This window comes from Apiospora phragmitis (genome assembly GCF_038363925.1).
Source record: "Apiospora phragmitis strain CBS 135458 chromosome Unknown utg000002l:1.0-5516284.0:1.0-5523493.0, whole genome shotgun sequence".
Lineage (NCBI taxonomy): Eukaryota > Fungi > Ascomycota > Sordariomycetes > Amphisphaeriales > Apiosporaceae > Apiospora > Apiospora phragmitis.
The window spans coordinates 4,522,049-4,547,953 of record NW_027117400.1 but is presented as its reverse complement, the minus strand read 5'-3'; the positions used below and the strand labels follow the sequence as shown (position 1 = coordinate 4,547,953).

The 25,905-nt window shown below is 52.8% G+C and overlaps 8 protein-coding genes across 8 annotated transcripts; 4 read left to right on the top strand and 4 right to left on the bottom strand.

Moving 5' to 3' along the window:
- Nucleotides 1–878: 878 nt before the first annotated feature.
- Nucleotides 879–1,881, bottom strand: PG994_002182 (secretion-related small GTPase; the record flags this gene model as incomplete). The annotated part of the gene is made up of 5 exons (XM_066853591.1): nucleotides 879–1,012; nucleotides 1,108–1,188; nucleotides 1,265–1,654; nucleotides 1,734–1,746; nucleotides 1,861–1,881. The coding sequence occupies 5 exons, from the start codon at nucleotides 1,879–1,881 to the stop codon at nucleotides 879–881; spliced, it is 639 nt and encodes a 212-aa protein (XP_066721732.1).
- A 2,603-nt stretch (nucleotides 1,882–4,484) lies between these two features.
- PG994_002181 (uncharacterized protein) lies at nucleotides 4,485–8,633 on the top strand (the record flags this gene model as incomplete). Its single annotated transcript, XM_066853590.1, has 3 exons — nucleotides 4,485–4,689; nucleotides 4,856–5,198; nucleotides 5,276–8,633. The coding sequence occupies 3 exons, from the start codon at nucleotides 4,485–4,487 to the stop codon at nucleotides 8,631–8,633; spliced, it is 3,906 nt and encodes a 1,301-aa protein (XP_066721731.1).
- A 914-nt stretch (nucleotides 8,634–9,547) lies between these two features.
- PG994_002180 (uncharacterized protein) lies at nucleotides 9,548–11,516 on the top strand (the record flags this gene model as incomplete). Its single annotated transcript, XM_066853589.1, is given in 6 exon segments — nucleotides 9,548–10,221; nucleotides 10,266–10,282; nucleotides 10,369–10,634; nucleotides 10,654–11,062; nucleotides 11,162–11,273; nucleotides 11,339–11,516. 6 exon segments carry the CDS (start codon nucleotides 9,548–9,550, stop codon nucleotides 11,514–11,516), a joined length of 1,656 nt encoding a protein of 551 aa, XP_066721730.1.
- Nucleotides 11,517–12,650: 1,134 nt separating this feature from the next.
- PG994_002179 (uncharacterized protein) lies at nucleotides 12,651–14,087 on the top strand (the record flags this gene model as incomplete). Its single annotated transcript, XM_066853588.1, has 1 exon — nucleotides 12,651–14,087. The coding sequence occupies one exon, from the start codon at nucleotides 12,651–12,653 to the stop codon at nucleotides 14,085–14,087; it is 1,437 nt and encodes a 478-aa protein (XP_066721729.1).
- Nucleotides 14,088–15,294: 1,207 nt separating this feature from the next.
- PG994_002178 (Cytosolic iron-sulfur protein assembly protein) lies at nucleotides 15,295–16,675 on the top strand (the record flags this gene model as incomplete). The annotated part of the gene is made up of 3 exons (XM_066853587.1): nucleotides 15,295–15,645; nucleotides 15,885–16,214; nucleotides 16,292–16,675. 3 exons carry the CDS (start codon nucleotides 15,295–15,297, stop codon nucleotides 16,673–16,675), a joined length of 1,065 nt encoding a protein of 354 aa, XP_066721728.1.
- Nucleotides 16,676–19,713: 3,038 nt separating this feature from the next.
- On the bottom strand, nucleotides 19,714–20,244 carry PG994_002177 (uncharacterized protein; the record flags this gene model as incomplete). The annotated part of the gene is made up of 1 exon (XM_066853586.1): nucleotides 19,714–20,244. The coding sequence occupies one exon, from the start codon at nucleotides 20,242–20,244 to the stop codon at nucleotides 19,714–19,716; it is 531 nt and encodes a 176-aa protein (XP_066721727.1).
- A 225-nt stretch (nucleotides 20,245–20,469) lies between these two features.
- On the bottom strand, nucleotides 20,470–20,858 carry PG994_002176 (uncharacterized protein; the record flags this gene model as incomplete). The annotated part of the gene is made up of 2 exons (XM_066853585.1): nucleotides 20,470–20,630; nucleotides 20,672–20,858. The coding sequence occupies 2 exons, from the start codon at nucleotides 20,856–20,858 to the stop codon at nucleotides 20,470–20,472; spliced, it is 348 nt and encodes a 115-aa protein (XP_066721726.1).
- Nucleotides 20,859–20,946: 88 nt separating this feature from the next.
- Nucleotides 20,947–21,590, bottom strand: PG994_002175 (Regulator of g-protein signaling; the record flags this gene model as incomplete). Its single annotated transcript, XM_066853584.1, has 2 exons — nucleotides 20,947–21,211; nucleotides 21,316–21,590. 2 exons carry the CDS (start codon nucleotides 21,588–21,590, stop codon nucleotides 20,947–20,949), a joined length of 540 nt encoding a protein of 179 aa, XP_066721725.1.
- Between the last annotated feature and the right edge of the window lie 4,315 nt (nucleotides 21,591–25,905).

The following is a 25,905-nucleotide window of genomic DNA, read 5'->3' as shown; positions in this document are numbered from 1 at the left end:
GTTGCGACTCAATCTCAGTATTGTCGATGAGATCTTCTTGTTCGAAGAATAAATGTGATGGTGGTGCTGAAGTGAGAATAGCAGTCGCAAGTCCCATGCGCGCAACCAAAAATTGCAGTACTACCTGAGAGGTTCCAATGCGCGCCTGGAACTTTTTTTCTGGCGATAAGGATAAGGATAAGATTATCAGAAATGTGGCTCCCCTGCTGCACAAGTACCTAAGTGGGTGGTAGTGGCGGTGTGGTGTAGCAGTGCGGGGCTACGATGCCCAAATATCCACTGCTTGGGAACATCCTCCTATCTGCAGGTAAAGAAAAGGGACGCAGCAAAATTGAACTCGTGTTGGCTTTGACGGTCTGGTTTACATACAGGTCGGGTTTACCTTGTTTTTGGGGTAATATGAGTATCATATCTCCAGAAGATGCATTGTGGAATAGACATATTTGCAAAGATTAGGTAGGTAAACTTGGACTGCTGTAAGCTACTCATGTAGATTCAAAGTTACCAACTTCAACTACCTACCTGGTATTGTTGATCAACAAAACTATAAACTTGCAAGCCCTTGTTGGAGCTTTGAAGCGTAGAGCTGTTCTGTAGACACTAGGTACCGCTCGTTCACTGGGTAGAGACGATATGCAGGTGCATAATGAACGTCTCTTCATGTCAGCTCGTGAACTCAGCAAGCAGATTAATTACTTAAGAAAACGGGAAAGCTCCAGCCTTGCTTCTACAGGAGGAAAGTAACAAAATCAATTCCTGACCCCTTTGCTTCGTGCCTGCCATAAAGCATCCCGGACATATGCGACGCCATTATCATCATACCAATCCTATGACCATAGCATCCCAGGGACATTACGAGATACGGTCCACACAGAATCTTAACAGCACTTTCCTGCATTTGCGCTATCGCCGTCGGCAGGCTTGCTAATCTCGAGCTTCTGGCCTGCGTTGATGGTAGGACCGCCGGCAGAGTCGTTATCGAGTGCCTTACTCGAAACAATACGGTAGATCTCTGTAGAGGCATTGCATTAGCTAGGCCCGTGGGTGGACTGCATCTGTTTCGCTCTCGCGTTGTAGGAAACGTAGCAAAGCGTTTGAAGAACGTACCGGTCAGAATGTTCTGGAAGGCCAACTCGACATTGCTTGCATCCAAAGCAGAGGTCTCGATGAATGAGAGGTGGTTGTCGCCTGTTGGACTGAAGTCAGCATGGGAACGGGGGCCTCCCAAGTATTCTGGGAGCCTGATGATGAGTTGGGTACATACTAGCAAATTGCTTGGCTTCATCCGTGGGAACAGCGCGTAGGTGTCGCAAATCACTCTTGTTTCCGACCAGCATGATGACAATGTTAGCATCGGCGTGGTCCCTCAGCTCCTTCAGCCATCGTGTGACATTCTCGTAGGTCTGATGCTTGCTGATGTCGTATACAAGCAGCGCACCAACAGCACCCCGGTAGTAGGCCGAAGTAATGGCGCGGTATCGCTCTTGACCGGCGGTATCCCAGATTTGCGCCTTGATGGTCTTGGAATCGACCTGGATGGATCGCGTAGCAAATTCGACACCGATTGTCGACTTGGAGTCCAGGTTGAACTCGTTGCGGGTGAATCGACTAAGCAGGTTGGACTTTCCGACGCCCGAGTCTCCGATCAGGACCACTGTAAACAAGAATCAAAGAGATCAGTAAGCTGTTGCACTAGAGGAGGCGAGTCGCGGAGGCATGTCGAAGGGATGCACCTTTGAAGAGAAACTGTAATTGTCATTGTTAGCGACATGTGTCTGTATGGTGGTGGGGGAGTCGATAACGGCGAGCAGAGGCATATTGGGGATGAGGGGTAATGGGACAGGGGAGAAGACGGCTCACATCGTATTCGTCGTTGGCCATGATGGGCGATCAGCTGTCAATATTGCAGTTCTGGTACCGTTGTTGAGAATGAGGAAGTGGGAGTGGAAGTGGGAGTAGATTGCGGTGACGTTCTCTTAGGGGACCGGGGATATTGAATGAATATGCGGGTCGCGGTTTGGTTTGGGGGTGTGGTGTCCGGAGCGGTAGTCGTCGTTCAGTCTACCATTCAATCAACAAATGCGTCTAGGCCAAGGTTGGTTGTCGCTAAGCAGGTTGGGTCGAGCAGGTTGGGTCGAGCAGCAGTAGAGAGGGAGCAAAGCAGTGGTGGTAGTGTACGTACTCATTAAGTAATCGAGGTAGACAGCAGAGAAGCAGTGGTTGCCAAGCAAGGCAGCCGTTTGTTGGTTAGTGGTGGCAGGCAGGTGGTAATAAAGAAACAGATCAGAACAGTCAACCTTGGATGCAGTATTATGTAGCAACTAACTCAAAGGGGTTCGTTGGCAGGATCAATCAATCGGTCAACCGATCAATTTTGAATTGGCTGCAAGGTGCTGGCTATCCCAAGCAACCAAATCAGTGTTATGTACATCAAGTCAGTGTAGGTTAAGTTCCTGAATGCACATACGTCCATGTAGCCAGCCAGCGTGGGCACACAGAGCACCACCTGGAGTCATATCCCACCCATATCACTTTCCCCTCCCTACTATTTGAATCTATTGTCAAAGCGATTCATTACCTACATACATACCTGCCTACCTACCTCACTCGTAATCGTGATTCACTTGTCCATAATTACCTTGACTATTTGAACTTAACAGACAACAAGTCAGTGATGCATCATGAAAGATCACCATGCACTCTGGTACTTGTACATGATCATGGACGCTTGCATGTACCTACTCCCTGGAAAGCATCTAATTGCATTGCGCATTGGCTACAGGTGAGGGGCACTTACAATCTGCTTTGCTTACACGTCAACACTGAAGCAATATTTCTTTGGGGCAGGTGGTCCACTATCTAACGTGCATCATACGCTAAAAGTAGGTACCTGCTTCTGACGGGTGAAGTAAACAGAAGCAGAAGCCAGACTTCAGCCCCTATATCAAGGACGACAACACATATGCGGTGAAGCTTAATTCAAAGACCCGGAAAATTACGAGGCCATTGATCGCTGTCTCTTCCTACTTCGGGGGTGTTTCAAAGCAAGGCAGGTGGTGCGGCTGCAAGCAAATCATCGAGTGTGGATTCCATTGACCTCTCTCACTACCATCAGACATGGATAATTCATCGCAGTCGCTTCGAGAATAAAGGCCACTGACTAATTATGATCCATTAGCTAACAAAGAGAGGAGGCCGCGTTCACATATAAATATCTAGCATTGCCTTCCGTCTCCAAAGGCTGTGAATAGTAGCGACATATCTGATGTTGATTCAGTGGATGAGCAGCTGGATGTCTATGGAGAACTTGGCCGTGCTCTCTGGCTTTTCCCCCACGGGCCATCACTGCATACAGATCACGTGCAATTCCATGCTCCCTCCTTGTGAAGATGTAAGGAAACGGCCATTGTGATGGGCTTCTGTGCCAGCAGTAAGGGTAAGAAGGTTAGGTATAATATTCATGGCAAGCAGGTCTATTCGAAATATATACACTGTATATTATTATAATACTAGTAATTATTTTGAGAAGTTAATGGTATGCGGTTATTATAAAAGACGAGTTCATTCACCTTAGGTAATGAATTCAATGGGGGACCTACCAAGCCTACCTAGAATTTCTTACTAATAACATCTGCTCCTCTCACCATAGCATCACAGTGTATATTACCTGCAACTCACTCTCCCTTCTCTTTGCACTTCCTGGTCAATTCGCCATCTTTGTGGGGAGTTGGACGATTGTTTCATCGATTGATGCAAAGTCTCGCCTTTTACATCGAGAACCCGACACGTGTAGCTGTATGAACGCGTCACGGTGCTGACTGACCAAACCTCTTTCCCTTTCATCGATAGAAATCGTGGGCTTCTCTGGGGTAACCGGATGCATGTTGGTGCCATTGTCCAAAACAACGGTGCAGGACTGGACAAGCGACTTTTCAGGTACTGCCCAGGTGGGAAACAACACCCGGTGTACTGAGGTCTTACTATAAGGCCCAGTAGTAGCCTACACCACTGAACCATTTCGCATCAAAGTCAGTGAAGAGGGGACACCAACAACTTCGACATCCAGTCCCCATGGGAACGCCCTTCTTTCTCAACACCATTTATCATCCCCTTGCAACGTATTATTCACCATTATCGCACAACATTGACGTATAGACCCTACTGCAAGCAGGTGGGGTACTTCGGGGGCTTCTGTGTTACCGACACTGTCCTATGAACAGGTGGAGGCCTGGCCTGGTACGCTAGTTGTATGATCAGTCAAGGTAGAAATAACTGCTACCTACTACCTATACAAGTTGTTGGGGCCTTTATTCTGCCCAAGGCTTACAGCCTGCGCGTTACAAGCGTGGTGGCCGTTGAAGTCCTGCTGGTCCCACGCTTCCTTGAACAGCACATTGCTTGAAGAAACCTTTCAGGTTCCGACCTGGAAACGTTTTCTCCCCGTCGCTGTTCATGATAGACCACCTTCTAATGCTTAAAGGAAGATGGCGACCCTACAGCACGGTGGCCCGTCATCACTCTTCGACAAAGAAAACGACCAAAGAGATGATGACGACATTTCCCTCACCTCTACCGTCGCAGAGAACGACGATGATGGCGGATTATGGACTGTCGACTGCGTTCTCTACGAGCGCAAGATGGAGGGCTCAGGTCATGATGGCGAGATGGAATATTTGATCAAATGGGAAGGTAAGCCAGATACAAACATCAATGCCTTGGTTAGAATGACCCAAAGCTACTCATGTAGCTTGCGCACCTATACTGCAGGTACCCGCACAGTCAAAGCATCTATGGCACCCCAGAGCCCCTTTGGTTGGCGACTTTGGACGAAAATGCTAAGACTTCAAACGTGTAGGCTTTCCTTTAGATGCATGTACATGGGAGCCAGTCAAGAATCTATTAATATCAGAAGGGCTTCTCGAGCAATGGAAGGAGCAGAAGGATGAGATCTCTCGTGGCGAACGCCGTCAATTTGATATCAACGATTATGAAAACGCAATAACGGATGCTATTGAAGCCCATAATGCCAGACATCTGAGACGAAACGCAAAGCGGCGAAGACTCGGTCAACAACTCACTGCACCGTTTGCTGAGGATTCCGTAGATGGCTCATCTGCGTCTATTCTTAGTAGGGATAGCCCAGTATCGAGCGATGAGGCAATGAAGCTCAACGAAATGAGCCTGGAGATACTGACAAGGTTGGAGTATCTAAACCCATAAAACAGAAGGTCTTCAAGGGTATGCCGACTTCGACGGTCGCAACTGGCAATTTAAGTAAAGACTCGACGCGCCGTCAATCCACTGGATCGCTCCCCGACCCAGCCAGACAAGCCTCAGGCGGTTCATCACAGATGGCGGGCTATCGGGGCACAGCCAGGAAAACGAGCATTAGTGGCAAAGATCTTACTCCGTCAGGGGAAGCAAGGAAACCAAGCGTTGGAAACAAAGACTCTGCCCAGTCTAGAACAACCAAAAAACCAAGCATCAGTGATAAAACTCAGACCAAGCCTCGACCACCCATTGCCAAGACTACGATCGTGGCACCCTCCTCCTCATCAACATTAGCCAAGAAGTTCCAGGCAACCCGGACGGCACGACCCCCAGCTATACCACCTGCCGCCAAACTACCAAAGCTAAGAAAACGTCGGTCAAGCCTGAAAGAGTCTATGATGGACAGCAGCAAGGAGCCCAGACTGTTCACCAGTCATCGCAAAAGGAATGCAGCAAGAAAGAAGGGTCAAGAACTGAATGACAGTGCTCCGTTGAACGCCTCTGCCATTCCAGCAAACTTCTTTATAACGGACGACAAACCCAAGCAGCCGGCTGCTGCCGCGGTACCGGCAGACCAGCCGCCCAGCAAGACTACGGTGAATGATATGCTGCCCAGTCATACTACCAGAAGTCACTCACCAGAAGCGCCACCACATGTGACGAAAAAGCCTCGAAAGTCGGTACGCTTTACGGAAGATCCGATTTCCGAAGAGCCAGCAGAGATGGAAAGCCCGTTGACAGCACCCGAATCTGCCATCCCCGCCCGTGATACCACCAAAGCGCCGAAGAAGAAGCTATCTCTAGCAGCATATCAAGAGCGATCCGGCAAGCAGTCCGTGGCAAAGACAGCTTCCTTCGGGCCTGAAGGATCTCGTCGCATTCGGATTCTACTTAATGGCATCACAAGAGCCCACCTTCCATGGTTGAAGCCGTTCATGGATGACACAACACTGCAGTTTCTCACAGTCTGTGTAGCAGACGACTTCTTCGGTACACCTGGGAATGAAACATTCTATGATGCTCATAAAAAGCTAGCCAGTGGCATAGTGGATTGCCCAGAACCAGAGAACATGCCAGCACTGGAGGCGGTAGGCAAGAACCTTCGTCGCACTCAAGCAGCCTTCTATCTGGCCCGGAAAGAATACTCAATCCTCATCTATCCAAGCCATTGTGATGCTTGGGCAGGTCTGGCGGAACCAACAAGCCCATCACCAACGTCTTTGAATCACGTCGTATTCCAACCTTCAAAACCTATTGATTTGGGACTGTATCGCCCACTGGTCTCATCGGACGAACCCCATTCTGGCCCAGGAAGTGCGGATGCTGATGTGTGCCTGAAGGTGATGAATGAACTCATAGACGTCGACCCTGAAGCTTTACGGAAAAAACCAGACTACTACCTTATCCACCATGAGTCGGAGAGATTTGTCTTTCAGATGGTGGCACTCTGGCTACGAAGCTTAGTGCCGGGGTGCCGCATCTTCACCACTAGCTGGGAAGGGAGTTGGACCAAGTTTACTCAAGAAGGGAACAAAGATGGCACTGTGATACTTCACGACTCTGTTATGAAAAGTATAAGGAAAATTCCTAGGTTATGGGATTCGCTTAACTACAGCGGTCACAACCTTTGGCATCTGGCTTCATCCGGGCATGAATCTGCGTTAAGTTCTTGGGCAGTTCAGAGAGCACTTGAAAAGGATCCTGCTATGCCACTACCATGTCTAAAACTGACACCCCTCTTTCCTTATGGCTGCGCAATCTTGATCACCCCGAGCTTCGCCGTTTCTGAGCCTGCGGAGCTTTGTAAGCTCTTGGCGTGGTTCAAGGAAAACAGCAGAGCTGCACCATACATTCTTGTGGGCTGCGCTAATTTCCCCGATTACTTACGGGGGCTGATCGTGGATAAAGCTCGAGAAGCAGACCAGCTCAAGCGCACGCAGTCGAGCGACTTGTATCTTGACAACAAACTCGCCGCAAAAGGACTGTTACGAGACGATCTTAAGGATCGATTGCGCGCTTGGGAGTTGGCATGCGACATTGTGAATGTTAGCAATGTTACAGAGTTCGCTCTGGAAGAGGTTCCGGAGGACATTTGCAAGACAGTGTGGGCCAGCGAATACATCGACCCTAATGACGAACAGAGCCTTGTCAACTGGTTCGCCTGGTGGTCAACGACACGCCTTACCAGCTACAGGAAGTTCTACGTTGTCGGTTCGAGGGCTAGAGGCATTTCGAAAGCTCGCAGAACAGTCCAGATCCCCAACTATGCGCCCAACACAGTCGGTGATCCTGATGTAGCTTTTGCTCGCTTCCTTCGCGCACAGCAAAATTTGGCAAGTTCGTCTGACGAATCGATAGCACCATACGTCTTCCAAAGCACAATATTCGCCAGCGACCGAGCAGCTGAGATAAAATCTTGGATCTCGCTTGTAAACAGCGCTATTAAGAATTCCTGGATCAAGTTTTATTTCGACCCGGTCTCGTGGCTAGACGTGAAAATGGCAGATGCCTTTGAAGATCCGAGGTGCGAGTATGCCACCTTCACAAACTGGTTTTACTCGATACCCAGATTCTGGAAGGGCGTCAATACTCTGATGGGTCTATTCTATACGATAGATAGCGACTGGACCGGCTCAGAGAACGCTGCAGGTACTGGTCGACATCCGTGGATCGCAATATATCGTCCAGTCAACCCGCATTATTTCGACAAGCCATACAAGGAGATGGAGCTCTTCCTCTGGGATTGCGCTTTTACGGAGCGATCACGTGGGTCGTCATCAAGCGGACCTGCTCTCCTGCCCATGCAAAGGCGATTGATAGATTTCGTACGAGAGGAAGCACCCAAACGATTTCCGGAGCACTATCTCGGCAAAGTCTGGCTTGGCGATTTTCCGCTCCCACCCACGCCGGACCCACCTTACCCCATCGATGTCACTTGTCATGCAGCCGACTTTCTGATCAAGAATGCATATGGCTTTCTACCCCCCTTCCACGTTATGCTGGCCAGCAGTGGCTGGAAACGCACGCGGGAAGACGTGTACAACCCCTGGACGGGATCAGCAGACAGCAGAAGAGAGGAGACAGATGAATTTCCCAAGGCGGTGGGTGACATGGATCAGCCAGAGCGGATGATAATCCATGCACCGCAGGGAGATAAGCAGGGACAGTCAAACTGCCGCAATCTACTCTACGACGCAGCCCTACAAGCGCGCAGGGTTGACCCAAGGACTGAAAGCTTGGACTACCAATACCAGCCGACACTGGGGTGGTACCATGCTCTCAAGGAGGAGGGTCGCAGTTACAACTACATAAACGTTGACAGTTGGGACAAGGCACTCGAGGATATCATGGGAAGGTCCTGATGTTGTTGAGTTGACAGTCGGATCAGTCGTGGTTTCCTGAAGGGGGCGTTTCGGTTATGCAAGGATTTATGTGTGTACGAGTGTAGTATGATAAGGGGCTTCAGAGGAGACCAAGATCTGAAGCAGGAAAGTTCCATGGGGCTGCACACACGTGCGTACAATACCCAGATAGGAGCCGGCGGGGTAGCGAGCGCAGAAGATATTCTTGTTAAAGGGGAATTTTTGGGAAGGCCTTTTGTCCATTGCCCAGTGCTAGAAGCAGATGTACTGGCGCTTGAACGTGGGTTTAGTAGTTCTCTCTCTCTCTCTCTCTCTGTCTGAAGTGCAGCAAGCAGCCGCCGCACTGAAGGCATCGTTTAGTCGTGTTGTACTGGCAGGAGAGCTTGACCAGAAATAGAGAATATGCCTTGAAAACGAAGGAGACTATTGATATGCCTTGTCTTGCTGTCAGTGACACCCCCATGGTAAGTTCCGGGGGGGGGCCTCATCTCCGTAGATCTCCGTAGAGGGCGCGGCGATTGGTTTCCCTGCTGTGTCCGGCCCCACTAGCGGTGTAATCACACCATCGAGACTCACCTGGGCGATAAGCAAATACCAACTTGCTCAAGGACCCTACAGCGAGGTAAGCAAGGTTTTTTCTTTCTTTCCCCGTTTGAGTTAATTGACACGATCTGACTATCGTAGAGTACCTATAGAGTCGGCGTATTAGGTATACAATGGATGCCTAGAGCTGATCGTTTTATCAAGGCTTTCTTATCAGAGGATTTGGCCGATTGTCCTCTTCCAAAAAGGCTTGGCTTGGCTTAGTCCATCACCCAAGACTCTCGTCGTCTAGCGAGTCGCGAGTCCCCTGGTGTGTGCTAGAGGAAGAGAAGGTTTGTTGCGCAGCCACAAGCAAAAAGCCTAGATTCGCCATGGCTTCTTCGCCGCCGTCGGTCCCGCTTGGCAAACCCGTGTATGGAACCTTCAGCGCACCCACCATCGCGGACCTCAACGCCGAAGACGGCGGTGAGAGTGGCCTCCTCCCGCCCGCCGCTGGCGCTAGTACCGCCGACCATGACGGCGATCTGGTCACGGCGGCCGAGGGCCAGGACCTGCGCCGCGGCCTCGAGCAGCGCCACCTGTCCATGCTGGGCATCGCGGGCGCCATCGGCACGGGCCTGTTTTTGGGGTTGGGCGGCGCTGTGCAGGGCGCGGGCCCGCTGGGCGCCCTGCTGGCCTACGCGACCGTCGGGCTCGTCGTGTGCGCCGTGCAGTTCGCGCTCGGCGAGGTGGCGGCGCTGCTGCCCGTCACGGGCGCTTTCGTGCGCCACGCCGAGTTCCTCGTGGACCCGGCCCTGGGGTTCGCCATCGGCTGGAATTTGGTCTACGGCAACATCCTGAGCATCCCGGCCGAGATCACGGCTATCTGCGTGCTGTTCTCGTACTGGTTCGACCCCGTCGAGGAGGTCAGCCCGGCCGTCTGGATCGTCGTGTTCATCGTGTTGACCGCGGCCGTCGGGTTTGCGTTCATTCGCGTCTTTGGCGAGATCGAGTTCGTCTTCGCTCTCATCAAGATCGTGCTCGTGGTCTTTCTGATCATATTGGGGTTGGTAATAAACCTCGGCGGGATACCCGGAACCGAACGGATAGGGTTCCGGTACTGGAAGGTGAAATGATGTCTTCTTCTTCTTCATGTTATGCATATCAATATATGTGTGTAGAGGCCCTTGCACCCGTGCTGACTTATATACAGAACCCCGGCCCGTTCGTGGAGCTGCTCCCATCGCCTCGGGCGATTGGGGCAAGTTCCTGGCCTACTGGAGCGTCATGACGGGCGCCGTCTTCTCCTTCGCGGGCGTCGAGTCCATCGCCATGGCCGCGGCCGAGGCGCAGAACCCGCGCCGGGCCATCCCGCGCGCCTGCAAGCGCGTCTTCGCCCGCATCGTCATCTTTTATATCTTGGCCCGTGCTCATCGTGGGCATGCTCGTGGCCAGCAGCGACGAGCGGCTGGGCGACGCGTCCGGCACCGCCGCGCAGAGCCCCTTCGTCATCGCCGCGTCGGCCGCCGGCATTCGCGCCATCCCGTTCGTCGTCAACGCCGTCGTCATCACGTCGGCCTGGTCCGCGTCGAACCAGAGCCTGCTCTCGGGCACGCGCGTCCTCTACGGCTTGGCCCTGAAGAACCAGGCGCCCAAAGTGTTCTTGCGCACGACGAGCTGGGGTACGCCATACGTCTGTGTCGGGCTTTTCAGCTTCTTCATGCTCCTCAGCTTCATGTCGCTGTCCAACGGCGCGCTCGCCGTCTTCTGGTGGCTCGTCGATCTCACGGCGGCGGGCGTCCTCATTTCGTGGTGCACCATCTTGCTGAACCATATCCGGCTCAAGCTCAGCATGCGGAGGCAGAACATATCCGCATCGCGGCTGCCATGGAATAACTCGTGGACTTGTGAGTTCTTATATAATTCTTGACGTATTTTGCTTGGGGACCTTTTTGATTGAGGTCCTTTTTGCTTGACGTAACATTACTGATATTTTGGTCGCACAGTCTACAGTTCATGCGTGGCGCTCGTCATGTGTATCCTCATCCTCTTCACCAGCGGCTTTACTGTCTTTACCAAGGGTAACTGGGACGCAGCCAAATTCGTCTCATCCTATTTGTGAGTCTCTCGCTATCCCACTCCACATCCACAATCACTGCTAACTGATGCCTCCCACAATGAAGGGATATCCCGTTGGTTCTCGGCGCCTACCTCATCTGGAAGTTTCTCAAGAAGACCCAGGTCGTGTCGCTGGATAGCATCCCGCTGCTGGCCGCGCTGGAACAGGTGGACCTGTATCCGGACATGCCGGAGCCCAAACAGACGGGTTGGGTTCGGGCTGTGAGCTGGATATGGGATTGAACGTAGAAAGGTAGATCAGATCAGTTGATCAGATGGTTGAATTGATGTCTCAGATGCCGCAACCACACAAGTATACTCAAGACATTCGGATCCAGCGGATTGATAGCAGGAAAGCAGGCAGCTTCAATATAAGTCCGTCCGCTTCGGCGATCGTCCCTTCCCAACCGGGACGAACGAATAAGAAACCAGGGATTGAGCCAACAGCACCGGAGGACCGTCCGGTTCTGCCCAACCTCAGCCTATTAGAGTGACTACTTGAGCAACAGGCATATCACAGTAGTAGGGTGCTCATACACACACACCCACACACTTACACCGGGGCTAGCCCAGTTCCCGTATCTCGTATACCGTAAACAGCAAGCTTGGCGAGCTGGGTCTTTTTTTCTTCTGTGGTGCCGAGGGACACGAGACCGGCGAGACGAAGGATGTGTGTATGTGTATCCGTATAGACTCTCCCATTTGGCAAAAGAACCGAGCATGGTTTTCGTCACAAAAGAGGGTCGGTCTTCAGTTGGTTCTTCCACACCCTTGTATGGGCACCCACAACACCACTAAATCTGGTTAGAAATATGCCTGCTTGTCTGGTTGTATAACGCTGCGACGTTCCCCTCGCTGTGTCCCGAGCCACCGGAACACCGACTAGTTGTATCTGATTGGCCCTCTCTCGCATAAAAATACGGCTGCTCCGATTTAGAGTTATAAGCACCTACATACGTGCAACGTACAGTATCCAGGGTAGAGCGGGACCGTCCGTATCACACTGGCCTGTCCGAACTACATATGCCAGTAAGATTATATATATTTGCTTTTGTCGGTGGCTAGGGCCTCGGAGGTCTGGAGACAGCCTCAGACCCCACGGTTTCTCCTCAAAAGATAGGACTAACCTTACAGGGATAGATAAGAGGACAGGAGAGGGTGGCATGGCAGTATATCATTGCCGTGCCTGTACCCTTGCTTGTAGCGGCAGCTTATGGCGGTAGCCAGGTTTGCCTGCTGTGCCACATTCATGGTGGTGCGGGATCTGGTCTTCTGTCTATGTTTAGATGTACTTTTTATAAATACCTCGCTCATTCCATCTCGATGTTTACAAGTCAAGGAAGCTCGCCGCCCCTGTTCCATGTCTTTAGCGTAAAAATGGTCACTCTACTCAACATAATATTGTCCTTGCTCCAGCAACTACAGCAATATGTAGTAGCTCAGCTGGCAGTCTGGGCACGCTGGCTCGTGCTAAGCCAGCAGCAGGAGCTGAAGGTCGGCTACATTGAAATCGAGGAGCCTGAAGGCACCGTCATCACCCGGGGCACCAAGCCGCCGCCGCGGCATACGTACATGAGCGGAAACGAGACTGGGAACGGGCACGCAGTAGCAGGAGAAGCGAAGACAACGAAGAAGTCGTCGTCGTCTTCTTCTTCTTCTTCTTCTTCTTCTCTGAAGTCCCTCGAGAGTCTCGAGGGCAGACTCAAGGACCACTCCAACACGGCCTGGCTCCGGCTGCTGCTGTTCGGCAGCCTGGGCCTGGCCGAGGCGTACATGGCTGGCGAGGTCGACTCGCCAGACCTGACCACGTTCCTGGTCGTCATGCTGCTGGCCGAGAACCGCCCCGCCACGGCCTGGGCCAAGCAGACGGCGTACGACGTCTTCTTTCGGTGGTCCGTGGTGGGGCCCGCGCTGCTGCGGAAGGCCCACGACGTGGCCACGGCGCGCCTCAACGCCGTGCGGCACTACTCACTCTCCAACGCCCTCTTCGCCGCGTTCCTGGACGGCACCATGACGTACTCGTGTCCGCTGTGGCGTGGGGACCCGGCGGGAGGACCGTTGTCTACGATGGCAGAAGTTCAGGAAGAAAATTCAAAGGACTCATTGAATGATCATCACGACGCGGAGGATGACACTGACACGTTGGAGGAGGCGCAGAAACGTAAGCTGCGCTTCGTCGTTCGTGCCGCCCGCATCAAGCCCACCGACCACGTCCTCGAGATCGGCGGCGGCTGGGGCAGCTTCGCCATCCTCGCGGCGAGCGAGACGGGCTGCCGCGTGACAACGATCACGCCGAGCGAGGAGCAGGCATCGTTGATTCGGGAGCGGGTGACCGCCACGGCGTCCCTGTCGCCCGGCCAAGTCCAGGTGCTGGTGTGCGACTACCGCGAAGTACCGCCACCCTCATCATCATCATCGGAATCATCGACCGGAAGAGAAGGAGGAAGGTTCGACATGGTCGTCAGCATCGAGATGCTCGAGCAGGTAGGCCACGAGTGCCTCACGACCTACTTCCGGTGCGTAGACCGCTACCTGACGGCCGGGCCGGGCGGCATCGCCGTCTTCCAGTCCATCACGATGAGCGACGCGCACTACGAGCGCTACCTGAGCGGCCCGGACGACTTCGTCCGCCGCTACGTGTTCACCGGCGGCGAGCTGCCGAGCGTGGCGGCGCTGGTCGAGGGCGTCCGGCGCGGGGCCGGGGGCCGGCTCGTGGTCGAGGACGTGAGCAGTGCGGGGGCGCACTACGCGCGGGCGTTGCGGTGCTGGCGCCGGAGGTTTCTAGACCGGTTTGACGGGGAGATCGTGCCGTAGTTGCGGAGGCTCGGCGGGGAGAAGAAAGAGATGGGCGGTGGCCAGACGAAGAAGGGAGGGATGAGCAAGGCGGAAATCGAGGTCTTCCGCAGGAAGTGGGTGTATTACTTTGCCAGCTGCGAGGCAGCGTTCCGGACCAAGTCCATTGGCAACGTGTTCATCACGGTTGGCCGTGATGGGTGTCGAGTTCTTGCAAGACCCTCTGTAGCATGCATCTGTGAAACCGGCCGGTCCCCAGGTGTGTTCAAAGAGTGAGCGAAAGGATTGAGCAACGGATACCTGTGCCCCGTTTATAGTCGTCGCCCCGACGATGTGTATAGACCTCCCCACTTTCAACGTGGGTTGTGACTTTTACACATCGTCGGGACGATGACCTGTCTTGCATCATCGTGTACGTCTTAGTCGTCTCCCCATTGTATACATTTCATGCTTTGTTCTTATAAGTGTCAATTTGATTCGATTTGCAGGGAATCGCTGTAGAGTATCTTACTCAGGGGGCACTGAAAGCATACCTCCTTTATGTATAAGAAGGCAACTTGCATGTCACCTCACTACATTGATTGCTATTGCAAACACACTGCAGTACCGTTTGCTAATTTCAAGAAGACATTGAATATAGGTATTGTGCCTGATACCATCTTCGCACATTTCCAAACAGCATATATCATTAAACGGCAGATAAAACACAGAATGGGCCACTTCCTCTCAAAGTCAACAATGGAAAAGCCGAGGGGTAACTCTCACCAGGGTCATGCCTTTTCGGATCAGGAGCATGGGCGAGGCCTGCCAGACACATGGACTGTTCCTACCAGTGCCTCCTTCAACGGAGCCCAGGGATATCGATGGATGGAGCGATAGAAACTTGAAAACGTTGGCTATCCTGATGAGTTATGTGTATTCCAAAGCCCCTATGGAGATGGTGGGGTAGTTTTGGAGCCGGACCCCTCAATACGTCAGTCCGGGTGCGGGCAGATAAGCGCAGAAAAAGAGCTTATCACAAAACTGCAAGTCAAGCTGGTGATGCGCTATCGGGTCTCTCAACTTTGTGACATGCTTGCAATTGCTGGGAACTGTTCATGATTCTCTCTGGATTCTTATAGGCATCTATAATTCTTGTGTTGTCCATTGCTGTCCACTCAAGCAGACAGCCACAACCGAGCCAATCGGGGCAGTGCGACGCCCGCACCCTACAACTACACCATACAAAATGCCTCCTGCCGACACCGAGTCTCCAAGCACCGGCGCAACCTCCGCCGTGAAGCTGACTGCCCTTACACCATTCAAACCAGAACTATACGATCGGGCCTGGCAGTCGATACCGCATCCGACACTCCCCCTCATCGCGACTGCCCACGAAAAGTCCACAACTGTTTTTTCGCTCTCCACCCTTACGTCGCATAGCACTCTCAGCGGAGGACATACGCGCTCCGTGCGATCCGTGGCCTGGAAGCCCAACCTAAGCCCACATAAGCTATGTCTGGTGTCAGGTTCATTCGACTCGACAGCCGGGCTGTGGCGCTGGGAAGAGGAGAGGAAGGCGACAGGCGATGACCTCGAGGTGGAAATAGCAGGCGCTTCCGCCGGTAATGACGACGCGTCGGATAAGGACGACGCCGAAAAGGACTGGGAGTTCGCGCTGGTGCTCGAGGGCCACGACTCGGAGATCAAGTCGGTGGCCTTTTCGCCCTCGGGCCAGTACCTGGCGACGTGCTCGCGCGACAAGTCGGTGTGGATCTGGGAGGACGTGGGCGCCAACGAGGACGACGACGAGTGGAGACGGTCGCGGTGCTCAACGAGCACGACGGCGACGTGAAGGCGGTCGCCTGGTGCCCCGACAACACGGCCCGCAGCGGCCGCGGCCGCTACAGCAGCGACGTGCTCGCGAGCGCGAGCTACGACGACACGGTGCGCATCTGGCGCGAGGACGGCGACGGCGAGTGGGTCTGCGTCGCCGTGCTCGAGGGCCACGCGGGCACCGTCTGGGGCCTCCAGTGGGAGCCCGCGCCCGAGGGCACCCGGTTCCCGCGCCTGCTGACGTGGAGCGCCGACCAGACGCTGCGCCTGTGGACGCTGAAGGAGGACGACGATGAGGACGAGGGGGAAATGCGCCGGCGCAACATGCTTGGGGTGGCCTGGGTGGGATCCCGAACACGATGCGGCGGTCCCTCAAGGAGGAGTGGGAATGCACCGCCACCCTGCCCAAGGCGCACACGAGGGACGTCTACTCGGCGTCGTGGAGCGCGGACTCGGCGCGGATAGCGAGCACGGGCAGCGACGGCGTCATCGTCGTCTATGGCGAAGAGCCGGCCGCTACCAACATCGAAACATCACCCGACGAGGCTACGGTAGAACTCGACGGCGACGTACAGATGGGCAACAACGGGAACGCCGGCAGAGCGAAAGCACCTGCGTCTACGACTTGGAAGGTTTTGGGTACTACGGGCCACGGCCACGGCCCTTTTGAGATAAATCATGTCACCTGGTGCAAGCGCTACGATATGGAGTGCGCCCCGGAGCGGAGAGGCGTCGAGGAGATGCTCGTCACAACCGGTGATGACGGCGTGGTCCGTCCCTGGCAGGTCTCGTGAGAGAAAACACAGATCGGCAAGGGCATACATGCTGCTTAACAAAAACACTCTACCTTGGAGATGGTTATCTAAGAACATAACGCTTCAATGCAAATCTCGTAAAATGTCCTCCTCCTCTGCAACGACCTGTGAGGCGGAAGCTGTCGTGTGTGTAACAGCTACACTAATTGCATAATTCCCATGAACAAGAGGCCGCTTCGCGATAAACACATTTCCCGCTACACACATCTCGCATCGACTAATTTGCCGTTCTCATACTGTTCTTCTACATCTATATCTAGCTACATACCTAACTAACACACAAGGGCAGCAACTAGTGATGGAAACATCGAGTACAGCTTCGATCATGAAGAGTTCGTAGTAGGTATGCGTATCAATCCCCCCTTTTCAGCGGGTCACGGCACTTACATACGCAGCGACACACTCGTCAGAAACCAGAAACGTCTTTGGATGACTGACTGGCCCAACTGACTCGTTCCAGCGAACAAACACCCTCTTCACATAAAAAAGCAACCCCCCCCCCCACCCCCCAATGATCGATCCTCCCAAATCATTCCTCGATCGTCCCTTTCTTGCATCACGCCAACAGATCATGATGGGCAGACAATCCAGTGCCGCTGCCCATCGGATCAGCCAGAACCACCCCCCTATCCCGTTAGTTTCGTCCCTTCCTATCTCCCCCTGAGCGCCGCCAATCTCCGTATCGCCAAGGCCGCCAAACCAAAGCCCGGAGATCTCCCTTCGTCCTGTCTGCTTCTTACTTATCCGCCACCGCCACTTCCCCTGACTGACTGACTGGCCGCTGAAGGAGGGGGCGGCAGGCCGGCAGCAGCAGGGCGGCGCGGATTCTGGGCGCGGGTTGACTAGCTGCCATCGAGCACCTACCCAGGCAGGTTAAGTTTAACTCTGTTACTTTACTTAAGTTACCTGACAAAGGGAGTTAAACAACAAATGCAAGTAGCGTCATAAAAAGGGGCAGCGACGCTAATAGAACTTCTCGGATAAGCCGAAGAGAAAAGAAGAAGAAGAAGGAAGGCAAATTCTTTGCACTATTTTCGTTTCGTCCCATGTATATGTCTATCTAATATCTATCTATCCCCCCCGGGCCCGAGGACGACGAACGGACGCTGCAGGCAGGCTATGACGGCCACTTGCAGATCCACGGCGATCTCCTTTTGTCTTTCGTCCTCCGGATCTCTTCCCCGCGGAGATAGCCGCGGGACGACGGGACCGCAGCGGCGGTTCAGTCCGAACAGACAGATACTAAGATACATAAAACCAGGAGGAAACGAAATCATCCCAACAAAGGATGTTAGGAAAGACGCAGGCAGCGCGGCACTGCCACCCGCACCACCACTACGCTTAGTTTGACACTCCGAGCGGTGAGGGTAGGCGGTGATTCATATACCACGATGCGTAGGATTACTACTACTACTATTAGTAACCATACTAAAAACAAGCCCACACACTCTTATCTACTTAGACATGACTATGCAAGTTCGAAGCACGGGCACAGGCCAACAGACAAGATGTACGACAACGACATATCTTTGGTCAACATGGGCTTCGTGCTACTCATATGTCGCAACTTGCCAAGACTGACGATGATTCGAACGGTCAGTCACCGAACAAGTAAAATGGAGGAATGAGATGGATAGGGGGTTTTGCCAAGAAGGAGTGGCTACGGTCACTCGTGTATCATCTTGTTGGTTATCAGTTCATCCCTTGCCATACCATACCACACGTACGCTGTAGTTCATCCATCTCTCCATGCGCCGTTCCCCCGCATGTTTCCAAGACCGACCGACCTGACAAACGACGACCGTGGTGCACGGCCCGGGGAGGGGGGACTTGGGCCCCAGCGGAAACGGCACCCAAGAGGAGGCGAATATATCAGCTGAATCTTAAACAGACCGACAGATTATATCTGCCTCTTCTTTTTCCCGTCCAAGCTCTTCCTTTCTTTTCCACTACACGTCTCTATTGGTGCCAAGCTGGCTAGAGACGCAGGTAAGCTAGAAAATAACTCTAAAAGGGCTGTCTAACGGCAAAACCGTTGTAAAGCCTGCAAGCCTTCTCATGCATCCATTGGTGGCATCTATGTCGTAGTCGTCATCGCTGATGACAACTAGAATTGAAAACAGACGCTCATACGGATTTCCTTTTCCGTCCGTAGCTTGGAAAACTGCGTCGAGCTACACCAACTTGTCAATGGACACTGCCGTGCCTGTTTACAGAGAGGCTGGTGCCTAAGATGTTCAGCCATTTGAACCCTCTATCGTGTATGAATGGGCGAAGAGGGGCCAATTAATGGACCTCACGGTATGTTGTCATCATTCATGTCACGGATTTGGGTACAATTGCAGTCATGGTATGTATTTGTGATCGAGTGGTTTGTCATTTGAGGTTCTGTACATAAACCCTTCCCTCTGAACAAGGGTTTGTATGGTATGGCGTATAAACATTATAAATCAACCCGAAGTAGCAGCAGCTAGTCTTTCCATATAAACGCGCTCGCTCTCATGATACAGTCGTCACACAATGATGCCTCTTCGTGTAGGTCCGCTCGAAAACTCCTTCTCTCGTCTAGCAGGAGGATGCGAAGCCGCGTGTAAATGATCCAGGCTCCAAGCAATGCAGTGTTGCGTGATCGGCAGACCCCTTTCTTTCTCTTTCCAATAACTCGTCGCTTCATGAGACTCTCAAGTAACCAACGCTGCCCCATTGAATGTAGCGGGAGCGTGGGATATCCATCGCCAAAATCAAATGATTCGAATCATTCATGGATGCTGACCTTTCCATGTGTCGTTGAACGCCTCGCCATAAACATGACCCAAAAATGCTGCCAAAATGCCCCAGTCTATGTTATTCCCTAGTGGTTTTGAATCGAAATCGCCCAGGCCCGTCCATTTTCCAGAACAGGCCTGGGTCCAAACGCCGTTGAATAATGTGCGATATTTTCCTGTACTTTTGTTTGTCCTTGATGTAATGAAGTTTCATCTGTAGTCTTTCTCCATACGCCAGCTATTGCGTAGTCTTTAGCTCCCGGCACTGCCTCGGCGGCTATTGGGGAGGTTGAAAACACGATGCAGAAGGCTGCGCTTGGCCCCGTCTGCACGGCGGTATTCGAAGTGGTTGCATTTGCAAACCTGGACTGGGTTTGACATGCCACAGCCCAATTTGCGGTCTAGCTCGGCCTCCCAGCCATAGAGATCCTCCATGGAGCTCGTACGGCTGTACGCGTCGGAATCGACCACTGTGACAGATGCATCATCTTCCTCGAGCTGGGCATGGACGCTCAAATAATTTGATACGTCTGTGAGGAGACACGGCGGAGACTCCGTCACTTTCCCCTCATCCAAATCTGAAGGGTCGGAAGAAGTGCCCACATCTGTTTCAGTGTCGGTGTCAATCTCCACTGTCTTTGTTTGACCTGAGACCTGAACCCCGGTAACCGATAGTCGCGGTGTTATCGTGGGGAACTCGATCGAACGTGAGCAGATCAAGGGCGCGCTTTTGGATTCCGGCTCCTCTGGGACCTTTGCTGGTATCTTCAAGGGTTTGGGCATCGTATTGCGGTGTCGAAGCCGAGTGGCGCGGCGCACCATATGGGGGCCGCATGGAGACGGTGGGCCATCGCCTTTTGCGGCCACACCACCCACTAAACTACTAGGAGCAGTTTGAGCATGTTCAAGAGCACTGTCAGGCTTCGCGGGTATTGGGATTCGCTGACCCGGATGGGGATCCTCCCAAGACGCCCTTGGGATACCTGGATATCGTCCCTATCGATTGGCTCAAGGAACGTAGTCGTAGTGCTCGTAGAGATTTCGTGTGATGGTGTGACCTGTAACCCTCATAATGGGGATTCCGAACTGGTGGCCGGTAGTGGGGGTGGCATATCCGCGCTGGTGGTCGAAGGCATGTTCGTCGGTTGGGAGCGATGCATAGATCGACTCTTTCTGTTCAATCCCAGCTTGGCGCCCATTTTCTTCCAACTGTTGCCCGAGATGGCCCGTTGCAGTCCGTTAGGTGACGTGCTAAAAGTAAAGTCCGACGACGGCGGCGTGGTCGGCGGTGTCACTGGCTCGACGCCAGGTGTTGAGTTTGGACTACTGCTGTCGTCCGTGACCGAGTCCGCATCCGCAGTCTCGGATGCAATAATTGATGAGGATCGGTTATGCATGCTGTTGCGGGCAAGGTTAAGTAAAGGTAGAAATGTGTTTTTGGGGAATGCGAGCTCTCGTCCGGAGAAAATGATTCCTTGGGAACTCTCAGCCGCGACCGGCTGTGTCGTCCTCGCGACTCTCATCCGCAGCCTGTTGCTGTTGCTCGGCGAGCGCGACCGTTGCGGATTGGCAGAAGGGAACAAGAACCGAGTCGCTCATCAGTTCTTGGACGATCGTGACAGCTTCGTTGAGCTCGGACGGCGTTGGTGGTTTTGGTAGAGATTGGCTCAGGGCCAATAACCGATCGCGGACTGGTGCTGGTAAGTTGACTTCTCGCGAGCCGTAGGGTGTGATATAAGTCTGCATCATTCTATCCCATGCAGAACATAGCGTGTCTATTTGGTGCTGAGACATTTGCTGTTGTGAGTTCACCAAATGCAAGTATGTGGCGGTGTATCTCTCAGCCTCTATTACATCTCGAGTGTTTCGAGGCAGTGGTTTTGTGACAGGTACGCAGTGAAAGCACTTAACGTCCATGGCGGGGAAGCTGTATTGGAAAGGATTTCGGATAAGGAGGGCAGCTTGGCGGCCGGGGAGCCGGTACGAGGAATAGCCAAGCTGGTTGGGCGGGATGTAGACATGGCGGTTTCGATGTCCCAGTCCTCGCAGACTGAAGACGGTGGTGATATTGCCCTCGGAGACGGGGTCAGGTATGTCGGAGAGCTTCCACGCAATCTGGATTTTCCCATTATTTCAGTTGGGGGGTTCTTCGAAGTAGCGAGAGGACGAATCTCTTCGCTTCAGGTCGGATTACAAGACTGCAAACGGGATGCCTGCAGATCCACTTCAACTAATGTTATCGGCCCATGCGATTGCAACCCCGGAGTTGCTGTATGTTTGGGAAATCGGTGCCCTGTAAAAGAAGAGACAAGTTGTTTCAGAGCCACAGTGAACTCGTCGGACCCATTAGTTGCAGGATATCCCGAAGAGGTTGTTAGAGAGATGTGATATGTTGCTACAGCAAGCGACGGGTGGCTGCTGCAGAAGCTGCGCGGGTATCAACAGAACGATGTCTCCGAACGAAACGAAATCTGAGTTACACCAGCATATGTTTCGGCTGTCCGCAAAACAACCCACGTGGTGCAAGCAGGTATAGGGTGAGATGCTTGCTTAGGTGTTTTTTCTTCAGGAAAAAACACCACGGAGCAGGAGTGACGTTATTAAGACTTGAGCCGAATCTGAATTGGGCCTTCACGACAGTCTATAGCGTTCCGGAAATGTCCAAATTTCGAAATAACAGGGGCGGTAGTTCGAGGGATCTGAGGTAGTTCCGCTGGCAAGTCGAGCTTATTTGGTGGTAATAGCCCCAAGGTAGACAGGTACACTGCCGTGTGTTGGACGACAGGTGTTTTGGGGGGGGGGGTGGATTGGCCCGATAATAGAGTTTCGAAAGGAGCGGCGAGGTTAACCTGAATAGATGGACAGGCAGATATGCTTTGGTCTAGTGGTACTCTCGAGCACTCTCTCTGGCCGAAAGCTTATCGGGTAGCGGATCGAGGGACGATGAAAGAATGGGCTTCTAGCACTTTTCCATGCCGTGCACGCTGCAGAGCGGTAAGGCGAGTGAAAGGAGAGAGAGGACGGCCACTATTTTACGGCGCACAGCAGGACTAGAATCGTCGTAGAATGGGTAGTAGCCAAGGCTCAAGACTCAAGCAAGACCCGGGAAGCGGCAGCGATACACCACACACTCAATTGGGGCTGCGCCTACGTTGCACGGCCGGCCCTAAAGAATTTGCAACAAGTACAGCCCGCCAAACGAAGTTGAGGGGATCCGCTTTCAGACAAAATCTCCAATGACGGGTGTGGAGCGTCGTCAGACGAGGCAAGCGTTGGTGAGATCGGATGTGGGCGTTGGGCCGGTGTTCGAGACGATCTAGTGAAAGTGTCGGCGGGTTGCGCTACAGGGAAGGCTTGCTGTTATCTAAGGGCGGTAATAAGTCTGTAGTAACAGTTTCGACGGCGCGCTTTCTACTCGCTCGTTCGTTCGCTGGTTTCTTTTGTGGTTTGGTGCAAAAGGTACGTATGCAGTGCGTGTGTCGTGCGGTGAACGGATTAGTCGTACCAAGTCGGAGTGACTGTGTTGAGTAATGAATGACGAAAGTGCCTAGGCAGTGCAAGTAACCAAACAAGCAACTCCGTCTCGTGGTCTCTCTGGCAGTGGCAGAAGTAATAGTAGTAGTAATAGCAAGAGTTGAAGCCGCGGACAAGCCAGGCGACGATGGCAAAGTGGAAATAAAAGAGGACTTTCCAAACAAAGGTCAGAGAACTCGGTGAAGGCGATACAGTCGTTGTACACAAAACCCTCGATCTTGAACGACTGATACAAATAGATGAGCAGAGTTCAAGAATAGATCGTTGAACTAGCAGAACCACCATACAAACTTGATGGAGGGACTGGGAGTGAGGTTGCGCGGGAACGCCTGATAGATTAATGGGAACGGGAGATGACCACCTAAAGCTGAGCAGCCCCCCGGCGTAGTAGTGTACTTGGGTACAAAACGGCGATCGAAGTAAATACTGCCGTCCAGTCTCTCCTTTCAATGGATTCTGGTGTTCAATGGGATCGGCATGGATGGGTAGAGAGGGTGGAGAGAGGGGGCAGGACAAGGGGTGGTTCACTGCAGGGGGACACCCAGGATCGCTCCAATGACTCCATTGACCCAGAACTGGGTCCTGCCTTCTAGTGCTGTCTGTCCAATGTACAATCAATTAATACCTGCATACAGTGTACAATACACCTTTCTGTACGCCCCCTAGAAGCAGCCCATTGTTTTTGCAGCACAGTAGAGACCAGAGTCTCCTCCCTTCTCACATAGGAAGGTCATCCATCCCAGGACCCAATTGGAGGCGCCGGCAAGCATTATTCTGAAGCAAGATGGCCACTAGCAGGCTCGGCTTCATTTTCATTTCGAGCAGAGTTGGCTTGTTTTAGTGTCTGCACAAGCCTATCGTACTCGCAATGATCTTCAATACTCTTCGCTGTTACCATAGCTTGGTCTTGCGTCAAAAGACGTGCTGTTGCCTCTCCCCCTGCGATTAATACCTGGTTTCCAGTAAACACCTAATCCGTCATATTGTACACATGTACAGACATATTGCGTGCCACCAAGCGAACCACACTCTCCCCCGCCCCCTCCCCCCACCTGACTTCTTTTCGTTCTTTGGCTTGTCTCTCGCTCTCCTTCTCTCTTCGCCAAGACAGCAGAAGAGACGCAATCCTAGCAGGGGTCTTGCATAGAGCATGTAGGTAGAGGGCGCAGCGAATAGAAGGGCAGGAGGACGACGACTTCTGCACGGACAAAGAAGGACAGACTCTCAGAGAGCCGTGGACAAGAAAGAGAGAAAGGGTGGCAACCGGTGGCGTGACGCTAGAAGAGCGCTAGAAGGAGGCGTCGGCGAATCAGACTCGCTGGTCTCGATACATTCCGGGAAGATGTACGCGGCTGAATACCGTGAAGGGCCTAGTGTCTCGTGAGATCCCTGTTACCAAGAGATAAAGCAGCGACGAGGAATGGAACCTGTGGAAGAATGCTTGGAAGCAACTTTCATGCGGCCGGCCAATCAGCTGGCTCAAAAGTACGCGGAAACAAGACACGACAGGCGGGCGTTCTTCTTCGCACAGTTTGATACAGAGACAGGCCGGCTAGGACAGAACCACCTACCTGGGTTGCTGCTTGCAAGGACATAACTTGCGACATGTCAAAACCCATTGGCTGAACGAAAGTGTTAGAGGAACCATTCTGCGTAATTGAAGAAATAATTATTCCCGAATGTAGGAACTGTTGATAGTGCAGTGGTTGCCGATGGAAGTGGGTTGATGTCATTTGAGGTTCTCGAATGATGCTGCTTCGGCTCCTGTGCGCTTTCGTCCTAGTAGGGCGACAAGGAAAGAAAGAGGCTCGTTTCATCGTGAAATGTCATCATTAGCACCTATCCTGATGCCAGGCCGCTGCAACGCCAATATGGCAATTGGTTGCTCGCTAAGTTGGTGGCTGCATGCGGTATTCCTTCAAGGTTGCTCAGGAGTTCTTGGCCGGCCTGCGTATCAAGCAGCCGACCACCAAGGGACTGTTGGATCCGGTCGTTTCTGGCCGTCCTCATGTGCAAGAGGAGGAGAGGATGTATTGTCGTTTTGGTGCTTACTTCTCAGCAGGCTAGTAGAATGAGGGTTTGTACAACATTGGTCGTTGCTTTTTCGCATTCTGCTCCCACTGGTCACCGTCTCCCTGCGGTATCGGGACTCGTTATCGCGTGGGCAAAGATCTGATGCTCGGATTGGTCGCAGCAGCTCAGATTAACATATCAACTACTACACCACTACTGACTTACATACATACTTACATACTTACTTACGAAGATCCCGCCGGCACATAACTGGAGAGAGAGAGATATTGTAACCTTCCTATCTGTTCTGAGCCTCCGCGTTTGCGGCCCTTTCGATACCCACCTAGCCGGGATATACAACTTCACTCCGCCCGCTCTCCTGAGTGGTCGGTTATAAATTATCTTTAGATTGAAGTCGTCAATGCCCACTCCCCCCCCCAGCGCATAGCCGTTGAGCCAAGCACACAGCCAGCCAGTGAATGGCTCCTGGGCTGGCAGAGCGACAAACACTTCATTAAACCGCCCGTGCCAATCATGTGCGACTTACCCCCCAAATGGCTAGTACCGGTTCGGTGGTGGTGGTGCGATAACATTGCTGAAGAGAGTAACGGCCGCAAACCAAACAAGAAATAAGTGAGACATGTGGTTTTGTGTGCTGCATCGTGTTGACCTTGTCGACCAGGTAAGCCATTCGATTTGGGGAATTCCAGATCGATGATCAGACATTTGGCTGAAGATGGGCCGATTCTTCCATGTTTGTGGGTCGGAGGGGACGGCCACAGTATGTACATGTAGCAGTTGACAACTCTGCCTTTGCCCACCCCGGCAGTTGGCCCAGGATTGGGGTGTGTGGGAGACAAACGCCAGTAAGGAATATCGCGTGTGCACTTTATCAGG